The sequence below is a fragment of the Hyperoodon ampullatus genome (assembly GCF_949752795.1).
Source record: "Hyperoodon ampullatus genome assembly, chromosome: 5".
Lineage (NCBI taxonomy): Eukaryota > Metazoa > Chordata > Mammalia > Artiodactyla > Ziphiidae > Hyperoodon > Hyperoodon ampullatus.
The window spans coordinates 16,928,482-16,946,922 of record NC_136918.1 but is presented as its reverse complement, the minus strand read 5'-3'; the positions used below and the strand labels follow the sequence as shown (position 1 = coordinate 16,946,922).

At 45.4% G+C, this 18,441-nt stretch overlaps 1 protein-coding gene across 3 annotated transcripts in view; it reads left to right on the top strand.

Moving 5' to 3' along the window:
* CLRN1 (clarin 1) overlaps window positions 1-17,076 on the top strand; it is a gene marked incomplete at both ends in the record, with an annotated part of 38,520 nt that extends 21,444 nt beyond the window's left edge. The window contains 2 exons of one of the 3 annotated variants that reach the window (XM_079704717.1): window positions 2,242-2,421; window positions 16,811-17,076. In XM_079704717.1, coding sequence (XP_079560843.1) covers window positions 2,242-2,421; window positions 16,811-17,076 — 446 coding nt within the window. Of the gene's footprint in view, window positions 1-2,241; window positions 2,422-16,768 lie in introns of all 3 variants that reach the window. The other 2 variants (XM_079704716.1, XM_079704718.1) reach the window with 2 other exon arrangements.
* Between the last annotated feature and the right edge of the window lie 1,365 nt (window positions 17,077-18,441).

The following is an 18,441-nucleotide window of genomic DNA, read 5'->3' as shown; positions in this document are numbered from 1 at the left end:
CTGTAAATACCCGCCACCTCCCCACACCCACCCCCAATATCCCGGCTTCCACCCTTGCCCGCCCCTCACCCCTGCCCCCCCGGCCCGTGTACTCATTACTCAGCAGCCAGAGCAATCTTTTCACATCATGAAGTAGATTAGGTCACTCTCCTACTTAAAACCCTCTAGTGGGAAAGAAGAGATATGGGAACATATGTATATGTATAACTGATTCACTTTGTTATAAAGCAGAAAATAGGGCCTCCCTGGTGCCGCAGTGGTTGACAGTCCACCTGCTGATGCAGGGGATACGGGTTCGTGCCCCGGTCTGGGAGGATCCCATATGCCGCGGAGCGGCTGGGCCCGTGAGCCATGGCCGCTGAGCCTGCGCATCCAGAGCCTGTGCTCTGCAACGGGAGAGGCCACAACAGTGAGAGGCCCGCGTACCGCAAAAAGAGAAAAAAATAAAATAAAGCAGAAAATAACACACCATTGTAAAGCAAGTATACTCCAATAAAGATGTTAAAAAAAAAAAAACTTCTAGTGGCTTCCAAATGAATTTAGCCTAAAGGCAGACCACCCCACCCCTGCCACCATGGTCAACAGACCAGGATCTAGTAGGTGCCAAGAATCTGATCCCAGCCTATAGCAACCCACTTCTTCCTCCACCTCATTCACCAGGAACCGTGGCCCACACCGGCACACTGCTGCCTCAGCTGTGTTCCTCTTCCCTGCAATGCTCTACCCCAGATCTTTATACAGGCACTTCCTTCTCAACATTCAGGTGTCAGCTCAGGTGTCACCTTCCTGACCACCCTCATCCACTCACCCAGTCACTCAAAATCCCATCACCCTGTCTTCTTTCTCCACAGCATTATCACAATCTGAAAGTGTCTTGTTATCAGTATGTAATAGCCGCTCAAAACTCAGGGGCTTGAAACAGAAATTTACCAGTTCAGCTGGGCAGTTCTTGATTGGGACTTTCCCTGGTGCAGTTAAACAGCAGCTGGTGTTGGAGTCATCTGGAGGCTTTTCTGGGCTGGATGTCTAAGGTTCTTCCCTCCCTTGTCTGGTGCCCCAGTGCTCCTCCGGGTGGCCTCCTTTTCCAGCAGAGAACTGGACTTCCTGCATGCCAGCTCAAGTCTCCAAGAGAAAAGAAGTGGAAATGGTTGGTCCTCTTATAAGCCAGGCCTGAAAGTGGCACAATGTATTTCTGCTGCCACATTCAAATGGTCAAAGCAGTCATAAGCCAGCCCAGGTTCAAGGGGATTGAGGAATAAATTCTACCTCTTAAAGCAGAAGTGACATATATGTAAAAGGAGGAAGGGAATTGATGGTGGCCTTCTTTGGCAATCAACTATCACATTCATTTGTTTACCTGTTATTTGTCTATCAACTCCCATTAGGTTATAAACTCCATAGGACAACAGGGACCTTGTCTATCTTATTTTATGGCTCTATTTCCAGTGCCTAGAACAATGTCTGGCAGACAACAGGTGCTCAACAAATAAAGTTTGGGAAACTAAAATGGACTAAACTAAACTTCTCCAGTTTGGTTTTTCCAGATTCACTGATGCTAAGCATGCTGATGACTCACCAGATAAGAGAAATCCTACATTTATAAAGTATTTCATTTCCTCTGCAAACAAGAAAAACTTGCCCTGAACACAAAATCTAGAAATAGATCTGGCATGTTTTCTAAATGGAAAATATTTCTTGTATCACCAGAAATTATTTTCCCACAGCTTGCGCTACATCAAAATATTGAAGTTGACTGAAAATACCCCATTCTTTAATCTTGGTGTGGACAAGAAACAATTTTTGTTTTTATAGCAAAGGAAATATAGAAACCTCCTGATGTTTGAACTCCCCCAGTTCTGAAAATGTCATTACAAGTTAAGATAGACTTTTTTTTTAAAGACTAATGAGAAATGTCATTAAAAGTTTGGTCATCAAAATGTATAGATTTTGATTGTAAAGCCAGCACTTGTTTATTTAAGTAATTACATATGACCGAGGGCAAAAAAAAAAAAAAAATTCCCTCAAATCTCCCCCTTTGCTAGTTTTTACTGGTGAGTTCTATAAAATAATCTCATGTTTAAACCTTTTTGTAAATCCCTTGTAAATTAGTAAGTGAGAATGTAATCATCTGAAGGATTTTAGTGATTTTTGAAGTTAAAAAAAAGAGGGATTTAATTTTTTAAAATTACACTTGCAGATGACCTCTGTTGAAATTTCCTCTAATCTTTGTTTTATCTTCAGTTTTCCCAGATTTGCTCAAAGCCATCCCAGTGAGTATCCACGTCAATGTCATTCTTTTCTCCACGATCCTTATCGTTTTAACCCTGGTGGGGACAGCCTTCTTCATGTACAATGCTTTCGGCAAGCCCTTTGAAACTCTGCATGGTCCACTGGGGTTGTATCTCTTGAGCTTCATTTCCGGTGAGTACAGAATTCTATCTCTGAAGACAAATGTGCTTTTCAATGTGCAAAAGACAGAGCTACCCAAATGTAAAGTGACAGCACATATACGTGGATGTTCACAGTGGCACTATCTATGAGAGGAAAAAGTGGAGACAACTATAATTATCCAACAATAGGGAATTCAAGAAATTCATTATGGTGATCTATTTGATTAGATGGCATTGAACTATATTTTTGAAGAAGATGTAATCAAAAGGACAAGTGCTTGTATCAAAAAGTTAAGTGAAAAAAGCCATATGTAAGATTTTATAAACATGAACCTAATTTGATTTTATATATAAATAAAGAGAATATATACATATATTGTATATAGACTCTCCATATATATAGCCTCCATATGTATACATAAATACATTATATATATATACACACACATAGAGAGAAAGAGAGTGTATTCTGTTGGTAATAGTTATCTCTGAGCAGTAAAATTATGGGTGATTTTCATTTTTTCTCATGCTTTCTACTATTTCCAAACATTCAGTAATATGCTTTTATTTATTCATAATCAGAAGAATAAATAAAAGCCATCAAAAAAGAGTAAAGAGCCAGTGTTCCACCCACACATGAGTTGCCATATTCAGGCCTATAGGGTCTTTGTGTAGCCTAAGTAGGTGTATCTGGGCAAGGAGAAAACTCTAAACCCAAAAATTAGTTCATTAATAAACATGTCCTACTCAATAACTAGGGCTGATGGGAAACAATATAAAACCCAGTCAGTGCCACAGGGTGCTTAGGATATATTTACAAGAAAGAGAAGGAGATGAGAAAATCAAAAGTGTCTACATAACTCATATGCACCATCCTTCAGGGAGGTCTCTGATTTCACCCCACTCCAAACTTGCAAAAAAGACTCAATGCTTTGTCATATCCCCAGGAAGCAGGTAATTGTATTAGTGATTTCATGGAGAGATGAGAGAGAATACATCTCACACCAGCAAACAATGTATTGAAGATCCATATCAGACTCTTCCTTCTCTGCAGCTGCCCTTTGGCTGCTAGCCCCCAGGCCACCAGCCCCCTTCCCTCTCTTGACACCACTCCCTCCTCCCTGTACAATTCAACTCCAGCCACAAACTCTCATAGCTCCCTCTCTATCAAACAAAGCCTTGTAGTTAACGGGTGCTCCCTTGTCTTAGAAAGCGGTATATGAGACTCTATTCATGATCACTTGAGCACCCTTTGTTACCAACCTGGGTTCTTGGGCTCCTTAATCAATAGAAACTGGTAAAATGTGGAATTCAGGCAAGGCTTTACTGGGACTTGTGCTGAAGCACAAGGGAGTAAGACCAAGTAACAGGTGCCCTAGCTTGCTCGCTGAGGTGGGGGGAGCCGGTTCCTTAAATGGGGTGAGGGTGGGAGCAGATCGGTGGGTCAGGCTGGAGGGGTGACAGGTGGTCTGCTCACCCCCTTGGTGGTGCTGTGTGCAGGGATCCTGCGCAGTACCCCGCTTTTGCTCCCCGCAACTCAGAAGTGGCAGTTGTGCTTTGACCTTTTTGTATCTTATTGTTCATAATTTGCCCCACGTGCACATGCGTGCAGTGATTTTTAGCCCCTTGTAGTTTCTTTGTATTCTTTTGCTCGAGGAGACATTTGTCCAGGTGCAAGCACTCTGGCAAAGGGTCCCAGGTCTCAGCCTGTCTCAACCTCTTGGGGTCTTACGCCATCCACATCTTGCTATTCAAATAATTTACCCAATCAAAATAGTTCTCTCTCTAGCGGGGTTTCTGCTAATATTTTCTCCATATTTTTCACAAGCAAATAATACAGTTTCAATTGTGCAGAAATGATTACCCTATGACGGCAGTGTCTAAGTCCTTCTCATCTTTGGATCGCTAGCGAAAGCATCCAGCATGGGCCTCTGCACACAGTAAACGATTCAGTACATATTCACTGACTTGCGAAAGCAAGTCCCGAAGGAGATGTTAAGCCGGTCACTTCAACAGCACAGGTTAGAGGAATCAGAATGCGAATGGGATGGAATTAGCAGAGTAGACCTGCAGAGGCGGTGGGACAAGATCCAGAGAGAATCAGAAACTCTCCAGTAGGGCCCAGCCATCTGTGTTTTACCAAGCCCTCCAGGTGATTCTGATGCAAGTTCAGGTTTGAGAACCAGGGCTATAGGGAGTTGATTAAATAGATGTTGGAGGACTGAAAAACAAGGAGACGCTGAGGCAACTCAGAGATGGCAATGTCACAAAGCAGTGGCCAGCCCTAGGGCTAGGGAACCCAGGGAAGTGTTTAGTGTTACCAGAATCTAGAGGCTTGAGGAGAGGCCTCGGGGCACTGGGTTTCAGACCTCTGAGGAGGTGGCACTGTACACTGAGGAGATGGCACTGTCATGGGACACCAGCAGGCAGCTCTGGCAATGTGGAAAGGGCTTGGGAACTCCTCAGCTGAGGCCCAGAGAAGTGCTACCCCGTGGCAAGGCCAGCCAGGCCTTCCTCCGCTGCCCTGGTATCCTCCCTGTTGGTAGGACTGGGGCAGGTGACAAGGCAGAACCAGAGTGGGGGGAGTCTGCACCCAGCACCACAAAGCACAGAAAGGAAGAGCTGGTTTGATGCCAAGACACAACAGCTTATTAAGTGGCACAGCCATCTCACACTCTGGCTTCTGAATGAAACTGAGAACAGCCCATTTGCAAGACAAATTATTTGACCGTTCTAACGGACGACCAAACTAACGGCATTTGAAAAGCAGGATGACTTAGAGAATGCAGACTTTAATCCAAGTCCCAGATCTTATCTCGGCTTTTGGCCAAGTCTAGTGCAAAGAAAACCTGAGCACAGAAATATATGCGGGAACACAGGCCCTGGACTCACACTGTACTGTATTCATCCTTGAACTTGTTGCAAAAGCAGGTGCTCAATAAAGGTTTGTGGATGAGGGAAGGAAGAGAGAGGGAGAAAGGAAAGAAGGAGCCAGCTCCAGATCTGTGTCTTACGGAGGATAAAGGCCTAGTGTTTCCAGATTATCTGTTTTTTTTAAAAACAGATAAAATTCTTTTTTTTTTTTTTTTTTTTTTTTTTTGCGGTACGCGGGTCTCTCACTCTTGTGGCCTCTCCCGTTGCGGAGCACAGGCTCCGGACGCGCAGGCTCAGCGGCCATGGCTCACGGGCCCAGCCGCTCTGCGGCATGTGGGATCTTCCCGGACCGGGGCACGAACCCGTGTCCCCTGCATCGGCAGGCAGACTCTCAACCACTGCGCCACCAGGGATGCCCTAAAATTCTTATTTTTAAAATAAGAATTCTTATTTTTAAAAACCAGAATTTTCAACAATTTTTTAAAAACTGTGCCTGACACCGAAACATGTTTGAAGGTCAGATGGACTGATAGTTTGTGACCTCTAGAGGTAACAGGTCACTCTTGAATCACAGACTAACTACTTCATTCCCTTTGATCTACATATAGTACCCGTAAGCCCCTGGAGGCTTGGAAAAGTTTATTGAAAGTTGTAATATTCACAGAGACCCCAGCTTTAAACCCCACTCGTGGAAAGATGGGGATTTCACGGCGCTTATAACAAACACTCGGAAAGTGAGCCAATGAATCACACACTCAGAGGCCAGAGTCTGTATTGGTGGGGGCGGGGGCAGGGGGGTCCCTTAATGCCCGCGGGAGTCACACTTCACTAGAGACCTCCTTCCCCTGGGGCAGCTCTCTTCTGCTGAGTTTCCTCCCCTGTTTCTCTACCCCGGCAGCCTCCCTCCTAGCCAGCAGAGAAAAACTCCTTCCTCCCTTTCCTTCTTCTCCTCCTACTCAGCCCTGGGTTCCCCAAGATGTCACCTTTCCTTGTGCTGATGTCACGCCAGGGCTCTTTCTTCAGCTGTCTACCTCCCTGCTGGATGGGACCCCCAGGCTTGGCATCCTCCTTGCGGGGAAGAGAAGGGAAAAGAGCTCTTCCTGCTGGTCTGTCTGGGACCTTGCATGCTGTCTAGAGTAACAATGCTGTGGGTATCTCCTTGTGTTCCCTGATGCACTGCAAGCCAGACCTCAGGGGGAGAAAAGGAAGGGGCACCAACTTCTGGATGAGGTCAGCAAGGTTTCAGTCACCACAGCCTACTTGTCCTTGTGGCCCAATATCCTGTTGCCCTCCTGGACCAGAAAAGTGCCTTCCACTTCTCATGGCCCTCAGTCTGGCTCACATTCCTCAGCCTTCTTCGTGTACCTTTTCTTCACACTATCATTGTTCCATGAAACCCACCCAAGTCAGTTAATTTGCTCTTTCTCATCTTGTCAATCATAACCCAGGCCTGAGAAGTCTTTCCCTGAGTTAGGATTTTAGTAATATCTTAGTGATCTCCCATGGTTCATTTTGGACAGTGATTCTCTTCCCGGACCGTGCATTAGAATCACCAGAAGGAAGTTCCAAAAATACTGATGCTGGGTCCCACATCACAAATTGGAGTCTCTGGGGGTGGAGCCTGGGCACTGGTCTTTTTTTTTTTTTTTAAGGTTTCATAGGTAATAATTCTAATGTGTGACCAGTGTCAAGAACCACTGATACGGGTGCGCTCATTTCATTTATTCAACAAACGCTGACTGAGTGCCACCATGAGGCAGCCATTATGAGAGGTACTGGTGTTACCACAACCCATCAGGCACACAGTCCTGCCTTCGTGGAGCCTAAAATCTAGTGGGAGAGTCAACAGAAGTTTACATAGGGAATTAAAGATCACAATAAGGGTGATGAACAGGCTGTCATGATAGAGAATGAAGGGAAGGGAAGACCGGGTCTTGATATGGTGGTCGGCAAAGGCTACTCCAGGTAGCTGAGTTCTAAAGATACAGAAGAGCTAAGGATCCTCAGAGAACTTCCCAAGGAGAGGAAAAAACACACATGAGGATGCTAGGGAAAGAGGCCAGCTTGTTGTAGGCACTGAAAGAAGGCCCATGTGGCTAGAGAACAGGCAGTGAGGGGAAAATGGCCAAAAAAAAAAAATTAGATCAGTTGGTGTCAGTTAATGTCAGACCTCAAAAGCCACGGCAAGCCTTTCAGAATGGATTCTGATTGCAATGAGACACTTCTGAAGGTCCTTAAGAAGCTGTCTGGGGGCTTCCCAGGTGGTGCAGTGGTTGAGAGTCCGCCTGCCGATGCAGGGGACACAGGTTCGTGCCCCAGTCCGGGAAGATCCCACATGCCACGGAGCGGCTGGGCCCGTGAGCCATGGCCGCTGAGCCTGCGCGTCTGGAGCCTGTGCTCCACAATGGGAGAGGCCACAACGGTGAGAGGCCCGTGTAACGCCAAAAAAAAAAAAAAAAAAAAAAAAAAAAGAAGCTGTCTGATAGCTGATTTACCTTTTAATTTTTTATAAATTTATTTATTTTATTTTTGGCTGTATTGGGTCTTCGTTGCTGCACATGGGCTTTCTCTAGTTGCGGCGAGCGGAGTCTACTCTTCGTTGTGGTGCACAAGCTTCTCATTGCTGTGGCTTCTCTTGTTGTGGAGCACGGACTCTAGGCGCGTGGGCTTCAGTAGTTGTGGCATGCAGGCTTCAGTAGTTGTGGCTCGCAGGCTCAGTAGTTGTGGCGCACGGGCTTCGTTGTTCCCTGGCACATGGGATCTTCCCAGACCAGGGCTCAAACCTGTGTCCTCTGCATTGGCAGGCAGATTCTCAACCACTGCACCACCAGGGAAGTCCAACTGATTTCCCTTTTAAGAAATGTCTGGTGAAAGACTAAGCTATTGCATTGGAGATGGAGACAGATGAATGTATTCTAAAAACATTTTGAAAGTAGATCCAAAATATTTTGTAGGTAGCTTAAGCAATTAGTAGACAGTGGTGGCATTAACCAAGCTGAATAAGACAGGGGAGGAACAGGCTTAGAGTTTAGGGCAAAAAAGAAGTGGGGAGAGGAGCTTAGCATTAGAAATCAAGTGTTCCATTTAGGGCATGTCAAGTTTGAGATCCTATGACATGTTCAAGAGGACATGTCAAGCAGACAGTCAGATATATGAGTCTGGAGCTCAGAGAAGAGGTCTAGACAAAAAAACATAAATTTAAGAGTTGTCAGGACATAGATATCATTCAAAGCAATGAAAATGGGTGAGATCATCTAGGAGGAGAATGTAGATAGAGAAAAATTGGCCTAGGACCAATCTCTGAATAACACCATCAGTTAATTTTGGGGTTGAGAAGAAAGAGGAGAAGGAGGCAGCAAAGGACACTGACTAGGTGTGTCTGGAGAGGAAGAAGGAAAATCAGGAGACGTGGTGTCCCAGAGGCTACAGGAGGGGGACGTTTCAAGAGTACAGGCCAACAATAGAAAACCAACTTATGGTTACCAAAGGGGGAAGGGGGTGGGGAAGGGATAAATTAGGAGTCTGGGATTAGCAGATACTGACAACTAGATATAAAACAGATAAACAGCAAGGCCTACTGTAGAGCACAGGGAACCATAGTCAGTATCCTGTAATAAACCATAATGGAAAAGAATATGAAAAAGAATATATATACATACAAACATGCATATATATATAAATAACTGAATCATTTTGCTGTACACCAGACACTAACACGACATTGTAAATCAACTTTACTCCAATTAAAAGTTAAAAAAAAAAAAGTACAGATCAACAATGAAGTATGAGAAAGGGAGGTCCCCTGCGAGACTCAATGAGGGGGGGAAGGGTGTTAGGGGAAGGCAGAATGGGGAAAACAGGGTGAAAAACACTTTCCTCAAGGTTTATAACACAGTAGGAGAGAGAGAGGCACTCAAATTAAGGAGGTAGAGAAAGAGCAGGTGCCCAAATAGGAGGAGCTGAGTAAAGCAGCAACTAGACCCATAGTTTCACACTGGAGCACTGATATACGCCTTTTATACATTCCATTCGAGAAGGTTCCCAATTGATGATAGAGAGTCTAACCCACATATGCGTGTAAGAGAGCAGGTTACGTGGAAGACTTGCCATGGATCCTTAGTGGAACATCCTAGACAGTTCAGGGAATATTCCCTGAGGATGCTATGAAATGTATTGGTTCAGGCCTTTTAGAGGTGATGAAAACCACCGAAATGTGGACTTATTGCAGCGTGTACTTATTATGCCTTCTCTTACATGTAGCATCATGTTTGAGTTACACCAAGCAAGGCAAACAAAGAAAATAACCGCCTTTCTTTAAAAAGGGGACACTCCTAATGTGGACATAATTAATTACGAAAATTACAGCCGTGGCATGGAACATAAATAAGCTCAGTCATATGTAAAACAAGAAGACAGGAAAACAAAGAGCAGTACAGAAATAGAAGGATGCTTAACGTTATATATCAGTTTCAGTATTAATAATATCCCGGCCTCTGTAATAAGTCTAGGGCATATTAATCTGCAACGGTTAGTGAAAAACCATCTGCAACTTAGTTCCACTTCAGTCCTTATGGAGGAGCTGTTGTTCAGAGTCTGAGAAAGATCCAGGGACACCTGGGCATTAAAGCCACAGAGCCCGAGGAAGGATAGGATTGGTGGTAGGAAAAGTCAGCCACAAAAAGACTAGTTTCTCAGCATAAACTTTGGAAGGAGGCCACAGAAGGAAGAGAAGTAATAGTAGCCAGCCCGTGATGGTCAACGGACAAGGAATTTTGTCTTGAGATACAGGGCAGCATCTGAAGAGACAGAACCGTAGTGACGGGATTGCATTCAGGTCATTCACGGCAAGGACGCAACAGAAGGACTGTTTAACTCACTTTGCACAGGGCCCGGCCGTGCAGGACCTGGTGCAAGGAGATGCTCGATCTTGTCCTGTCACAACTGCAAAGAGACTCCTTCCCTGTTCAGAACATGCACACGTGTCTCCCCTCTGTTTCATTTAGAGTCACAACCCAAGTCCTTGCTACGACCGCCAAAGCAGCACTTGCTGTTGCCCACCCTAGAAACCCGCACACATGCCTCACCTCTTACTCCCCTCTGCCTGGTCCTCTTCTTCTCTCTGCTCAAATCCCCCGGTTCCCTTTGCACTCGCTGTTCCCTCAGCTTGAAATGCTCTTCCCCTCAAATACCTACCTTCTCACCCCCTGACTTCTTCAAGAGGCACTAAAGTGTCGGCTTCTCTCTGAGGCCTCCCCAGGCCATCCCTCTTCCCTGCTTTAGTTTATTCTCCTTAGTACACATCACACTCTGATAAACTACAGAATGGAATTACTTATTTTGTTATAGCCTCTCTCTCCACTGTCTCTACCACTGGGAGCTCCATGAAGATAGGGATTTTTGTCTGCTTTATTCAGCGCTGTATCCCCAGGGCCCAGAATAGTTCAGTCAGCCTCCAATAAGTATTTGTTGGTAACTGAATAAAACAGAAGCAGCTCTACATGTTTTCTAGCAACACATGACAATCTCCTTTTCTGAAAATCAGTTCAAATGAGAAAAAGATCTTTGCATGAATTACTCTTCTCACTAACATGACATTTGTAAAACTTAAGTTAGATATGGGCTCTTCAACTCTCCATTACAGAAGACATTATATCACAGGAGAAGGGGAAAAGCTGAACCCAACTGGCGTTATAACTTCCTCCACACCTGCTCTTTGGAAATACGTGACCAAATTCCTCTCCATCATGACCTCAAAATCTACTCTTAGGTATTAGCTTGTTTTACTAGTCTAGATGGTAGCCATCGGTCTCTAAAGCAGTTTGGAACTGGAGCAGCCTCCATTTGGGGAAGAAATCATGGCTGGAGACCTCACCAATAATAACTGACTTTCTAGTGAGATTACATAATTTCACAGAAAATTAGCACTTACACCTGAAACGTTGTGGCTTTTTCAACCCCATGTATCATCTCTCAAGACCCCTTAAAGAAGGAAATTTTCAACTTATCATTCTGTAGAGGAAATGGAATGCCTCTCACAGTTGTCATGGTAGGGGAGAAAAAGTTTTCACTCTTCCCTTCCACGTTCTTTGGCGGCCTCATAATTAAATTGACATAAGACAGGTTAACAGGAGAAGAACAAATTTAGTTTCATACATACAGGAGCTCATAAAATATGAGACTCAAAGAACTGACCCAAGCAGGCCACGTTTATACCTTTCAGACAAAAGAAACAATAAATTTGTGAAAAATTGACCAAAGTAGTTTGGGCTTGGGATAGTAAATTAGTGAAGAAGTAGCAAGGTTTGTTTACACAGCCATCTCGGCCCCGAATTCCCTATCTCTGGTGATAAGGATGCCTTCTACCCTCCAGGTGCAGGGAGGGTACGTTTCACATGGGAAACTTATTTCCTGATTTCAGGGAGACAGAGGAAGGTCAGAGGGTCCTTCTTGCACTAGTTGTTTCTTAAGTAACTTTAATTCAAAATAATCAATCTGTTGAAGTGGTATATTTGGGAGTGGCAAATCCTGCTTCCCCTCATCATCTCTAAGAGAGTTTAAAGATGACATGTTAGGGCTTCCCTGGTGGCGCAGTGGTTGAGAGTCCGCCTGCCGATGCAGGGGACACGGGTTTGTGCCCCGGTCCGGGAAGATCCCACATGCCGCGGAGCGGCTGGGCCCGTGAGCCATGGCCGCTGAGCCTGCGCGTCCGGAGCCTGTGCTCTGCAACGGGAGAGGCCACAACAGTGAGAGGCCCGTGTACCACCAAAAAAAAAAAAAAAAAAAAAAAAAAAAAAAAATGACATGTTAGCTTTCTGGAAATCTTGGCCATTACTTTAAATGGAATAGAAATTCTAATTTACTATTTCCCAGATGCAATCTTAGTGATAATAGGAGAAAGTTTCAGAGGTTTGTTTTTCACCTTTGAGAACACATTTCTACTGAAACCCATGGTACCCTAGACTCCCATGGAGCCTGGCAGGATCTTCCCACCCATAAAGTATAGTCACTCTCAGGGTTCACCGAGGGATAAAGAAGCAGCTTTCTTGTTGGCTGTGACCTTCATTTCCTATATTGCAAGGGACTGGAGGGGAGAGGTGACCGATGCTGTAGTCTCAGCTGCCAGAGGAGACCCCTGAGTGTGTAGTGTCTACTACATGACACATGTTTGTTAATTGACTGATAATTCATGGTGTGACAGCCCTATAACTCAGCTCTCCTATTCAGTCAGAAATTAACTCAGTAATCAAAGTCATTAAAAGGGGAAGGGAAAAAACCACTACGGTATCAGCCAGATGGTGGGGAAATCAAACACGTGAAAGGAAAATGGCTCGTCTTTGAGTAAGACACCCGGCAGCCTGGTTATATTCCAAATTCTAGCTTGAGCAAGGCTCGTCGGGTTTCCCTAAATTTGGTGTACTTTAACCTTTCTTATGAGCTGGAGCAGTGTTGGTCAGATAGACAGACAAGGGGGAAATCTGTCCAAATGGCCCCAGCTGAGTTTGGGCTCTTAGGTAACTGGGAGGAAGTATGCAGGCTTGATCCTAACCCTTGGGCAAGAACACAAATGAAAGCCCACATACCACGTATCTCAACATTTAAAAGTTATAAGCTAATAGACTATTCAGTGAGACATGTTTCTCCTTCACCCTTGACACACGTCTCTCTAGGACCTGGACCTGGAGGCCAGATTCCAATTTAGACTTCTTGAGCCCTGGGAATTCTGCACCTGATGTGGTGATGAGAGGAGGGCCGAGCCCTGTCTATTCGTCTCTCTTCCCGTGGCTGGTTCCATCCACGCTGTAAAGGGCCTCGAGCATAAGTGTGTGAACACTCCACCGCGTATCCGAGTTCTGACCACGCCCCCCAAACAGCTGTTCCTTGGCCACCCTCAGGCCTGTACAGCAGAAGCCACAAAATCCACCCCTGTGTAAATGGACCCAGGGAAGATGCTCGTGCCAGCCCAGGAAGTAGGCTCAGGGCTGTTTGCGGAGGAAATTCCTGGGTCCCAGGGGTACCATCTGGCATGTGGTCAGGGACTCCAGATGGCCCCATCCCACTGACATCTAGCATTCCTCACCCCATGGGGAGGGGTGTCAACAGGAGAGAGAGGAGGACCCTCTAAATGTGGGACCCATAGCAGGAGCCCCCTTGCTGGAAGCAAAGGGCCAGACCGGAAAACGTGTTGAGCCCTGTTTCCACCACCACTCACATCCCTTACACACCTCTCTTCGTGTCCCCAGCGGCCAGGCCACAAACAGAAACTCTTCCTGGGTATCTTTTGGTCCATAAGCCATAAATAGGTATTGGTGGTCCCACATTTCCTTTAGAGCCAGGGACAGAGAGAGGCAAAAATATCCTAAATTCACACTGAGTTGTTTCCCTCCGCGTGTCCTAGTGTCGCTGAGGGGTTGGCAGAGACTCAGGCTGGGTGTCCATGCTCTGACTCTGAAATGACCAAGTTGACCTCATGGATAACCCCAGACTCCAGAGCAGAATCTCAGACCATCCTCTTAGTCACTACATCGTGTTTGGGAAGCTTGCATGCTTGAAGTATCAGCTCCAGCAAAGGGCTATGGGTCTTAGATACCCAAGCAACTTTTACTTTAAGAATTTGAAATGCAGTCTCAGTGTGATGCTTTCTCCTTAACAAAGCAGTACCTCTAAAATATTTAACAACTTGAAAAAGGAAACCGAGCTTGAATTTTCCTTTCAAGCACCAGGGAAATACAGTGTTTCGCTTCTGTCTGAAATTCACCATCTCCTCACACGAAGAGGTTCTTGTAAAAGCAATGGCATTTTCTCCACAATTTTCAAATAAAAGATAAAGAGAAAACAGCATCTCAGCCTTTTTGTTGGATCTAACAATAAAGGAATAATACAGTATTGCCACGGGAGAGCTCTGGTTTTAAGCTCAGAATACAAAAATAGGCTGACAATTTTTACAAAGGAATATTCTCCAAGGCTGGTGGGAAGTGAAGCTTCAAGAAAATTATATCACTTAATTACTTGGGGATGTATGATGGTGAGGCTCAAGCTGGTGGGAGCCGGTCCCAGGTGAAATTCTCACAGAAGAAATGGAATTTCACCTTTCCTCCTCACCCCCAGCCCAACCCCACCTCCATCTTACCAACCCAAACCCAGCCTTTGGAAAAGGAATGGGAACATCATATGCATGACAGCACCTCATGTCTGGAGCGTTCTCCCCACACAGCCCAAGCCTCCCTTGGCTAACTTATCCTACAGCTACTTCCAAAGGACCTTCTAGGATGCTGCCCACCTTCTCAGTAATAGCCACCTGCACCTCCCTTACTATGACACCCACTGCGACTGGTTTATAACTGTTTTATCTGAGTTCCCTGCCCGATTATACTCTCTGTTACAGCAGAAACCATCTGCATTTTCTTTAATGTTGAAATCTCCACCACTATTCCCATGCTTGGCCCGTAATAAGTCTAATGGAACACATGAAGGAGTGAATTAATGAATGGGAACTGAAGCCACGATGTTGCTGCTCCCGGGGCAGCAACAGTTAATTTGAATTAACTGTAATTGGAGGCAAAAGCACTTACCCCTCCTCAAGGAGTCATAAACCTAATGGGAGAGCCTGTGGAGGAACGGGGCACTATAATATCAGTATGTTCTCTGTGGTGGCCTCTCTGATGGATTCAGGGGGTTTTTTGGCGTGTGGTGGAACGAAGCAAGGGATGATGGTAAAGACTTGCAAGACGAAAAAATACATAAAAACCAGAGGAACAGCTACCAGTTAGTGAGCACTTCTATGTGCCAATTCTAATACCAAGTGTTAATCTTGAATCATCTTTATTGTCCACATTTTATAGACAAGGAAGTGGAGACTTGGAGGTTAAACTTGACTACTTTCACATAGCTACTGGCGGAATCAGGGTTTGAACCCAAATTGGTTTGACCAAAGTCTGAAAGCCATCTCAGCAAGTTTCCTGTTAGCTAGCGCCCCGCTGTGATGGCCTAGGATGCAGATGTAGCTGTGGGAGCCCTGGGAGCCCTGGCTCTCCTCGGTGCCCCTGACTCTGCCCCCCTGGCCACCTGCTTCTGCCCCCGTGCCATCCACCCATCTGGGGGGGCTCTCATTCTCCATCCTCACGGGAGAGGGACTATTAGAGTTTCCAGGCACCACTCAACATGACGTGCTCCTGGCCTGCAGAGATCTCATCCAGGCCACAGCCACACCACTTAAGATTAGATTAGTCTACCAATGAGTGATAAATAAGGGGAAAATAATAATAATAATAATAATAGGGCTTCCCTGGTGGCGCAGTAGTTAAGAATCTGCCTGCCAATGCAAGGGACACGGGTTCGAGCCCTGGCCCGGGAAGATCCCACATGCTGCGGAGCAACTCAGCCCGTGCGCCACAACTACTGAGCCTGAGGTCTAGAGCCCGCAAGCCACAACTACTGAGCCCACGTGCCACAACTACTGAAGCCCACGCACCTGGAGCCTGTGCTCCGCAACAAGAGAAGCCACCGCAATGAGAAGCCCACGCACCGCAACGAAGAGAAGCCCCCGCTCGCCGCAACTAGAGGAAGCCCGCGCGCGGCAACGGAGACCCAACACAGCCAAAAATTAATTAATTAATTAATAATGGGTTAAAAAAATACATGTTTATTATTCTCTCACACAAAAATCTAGAGGTTAAAGTCCACTGAAGACACTGGTGGCTCCCAGCGCCTGATATCCAAAATTCCTCCTTTCCTGTTTTTCCATAATACATGGCTTCCATTTCTAAGGCCACCTTGTCCAAAACGTCTGCTGGTGCTCCAGCCATTGCATCCATATTTCAGCTACAGGAAGGAGGACAGGGGAAAGAGAGTGCAGGCCCCTAATACTGCACACTTCAAGGAAACTTTCCGGCCCCTACATCCCAGTCCCCCTCAACCAATGTAGCCCTCATTCAAGTCAGCCACATGCCCAGGTAAAAATCCTGAGTTCTATTACAAACAAGGAGAACAGATACTCTCCGCCTTGACACCTTATCCATGGCTGCCTTTGCTCAGGGACACGTCTGGGCACCTGTGGCCAGGTGGGAGCCCAAGGAGGGGGAGAACCCATGTAAGCCTTCTGAAGGAAACCCTCAGCCCTTTCACAAGGGGGCTGGATGACTGCCATTTCTTCTGCATGACCTGTGAAGTACAGAGAAATTGTTCTTTTGAAGCCACACCATAGCAGTGGCTGCTTTATAGCCTGATTCCACCACTGTGCTTTTAAGGAGCCCAGCAATTCAGCCTTCTCCTCACGCAAAGTGGAACATCTCCCAGTCTTTGTAAGATCGGCTTGAATCTACCCACAACACCCCCGAAAGTCTTCTCACGCAGAGCCATAACCCAGGCACTACCAGCCATCGGTTGGAGAACCAGGCTCGTGATTACAAATTTGAAATATATTTTTGCAGAAGAATGCAAATGAGGATGACGGGAAAAGGCTTTCTTTAGTTTGCACACAAACCCTCTTCCCTGTGCCTTACAATCAGGAAATATTTGTCCCAACATGCTGTTTGTTCTTTCTCTTGCAGGCTCCTGCGGCTGTCTTGTCATGATACTCTTTGCCTCTGAAGTGAAAATCCACCACCTCTCAGAAAAAATTGCAAATTATAAAGAAGGGACTTATGCCTACAAAACGCAAAGTGAAAAATACACCACTTCATTCTGGGTGGTTTTCATTTGCTTTTTTGTTCACTTTTTGAATGGGCTTCTAATACGATTTGCTGGATTTCAGTTCCCTTTTGCAAAATCTAAAGACACAGAGACAACGAATGTAGCTGCAGATCTAATGTACTGAAGGGCAAACATGGTTAATTTTGTCCAACCTTTTAGATGCACAAATTAAAGTACCAAACCCTCTGTGGTAATGTTTACAAACTATGTACTAAGGATACAGGCCAGGAAGTAAAGGGAGGAGAAAGAAGGCTTTGGAAGGTTGTTTAACCTGGTGGGAAATGGCTTCGCCTGGGTAGTCAAGACAGTTGACTAGAATGGACAAAGTGTTACTCCATATCCACACCAGAGTGCAAAATGCCTGCTCCATCAGGGAGGAATTGGAAGGCATGGGGAATATATTTTAAGACAAACAAATACTCTTTCTGATATATCTACACATTTGTTGCCACAGGTACCAGAAAACAGAGCTGGAATCATTTTCCTAAAATGACAGTGCATTAAATGAGCATTGATAAAGTATATCAATGCACTTTTTTAAAGTCATTTAAAGCACAGTCTTACTATCCATGCCTGTTGGTCAAAATGTATAAACTTCTAAGAGGAAAAAAGAAGAAACACAGTACTTTCAACAGACGTAATTGCTGGGACCACTGAGGAATCGTGACAAATGATTCTTCCTAGTAAACTTGATGCGAAATGACTCATTGGGGCTGTTGCTTCTAACTTTTTAGTGTTTTCAAGCACTAATTCCCAATTATGAAATTATATTACATTCTGGGATTACAGCGATATCACTGTCATCTTGGGTTTTGGTCTGTCACAAAAGCATGACTCAAGTCAATTTTTTTTTCTGAATTACCCATGAAATTGATCTGCCGCTGACCAAAGGCCGCAAGTGAGCCTGGAACTGACCGTTCCTCTATCCTCCACCTGCTGCCCTCGAGAAAGCGCTCAGGAAGAGGCCGAGAATGACAGAGAACACACCACCAGGCCCCTCACCACAGCTGCTCGGTACTCAGCCGCCATACAAGAGGTTTTGAAAGTGCTGGTTTTAAAAAATACTGTTTTCTCTTCGGGAACAATTTATAAGAAAAAAACAACTGTCTGCCTACCTGAGAAATAACTTGCTCTGATGGTGACCTGCAGCCCACAGGCTGACATCAGAACACTCCATTTCCAGATGTTAATCTCTCTACCTTCATTCAGGAAATATATCTGGAGAATTTCTAGAAGACTACAAGTCAGTCTAGTGATGAAGAGGATGCTTATTTCAGTAACGGGCTAGTGGAGCCTAGTTCTGGAAGTCTTCACGAAACAGTTAAATACAGAAGCATCTCGTGGTCCCGTCTGCTGCTTCAGAGCAGCTCCTCTAGGAGGGGGCAGCAAAGCACAAGGAACTTCACCGCCAAGGGTGACTGGCCTGAGGTCCTGGAAGTCCCCAGAGTCCCACTGGATCCCTCTCTCTCTTCTCAGCGTTTTGAAAAAC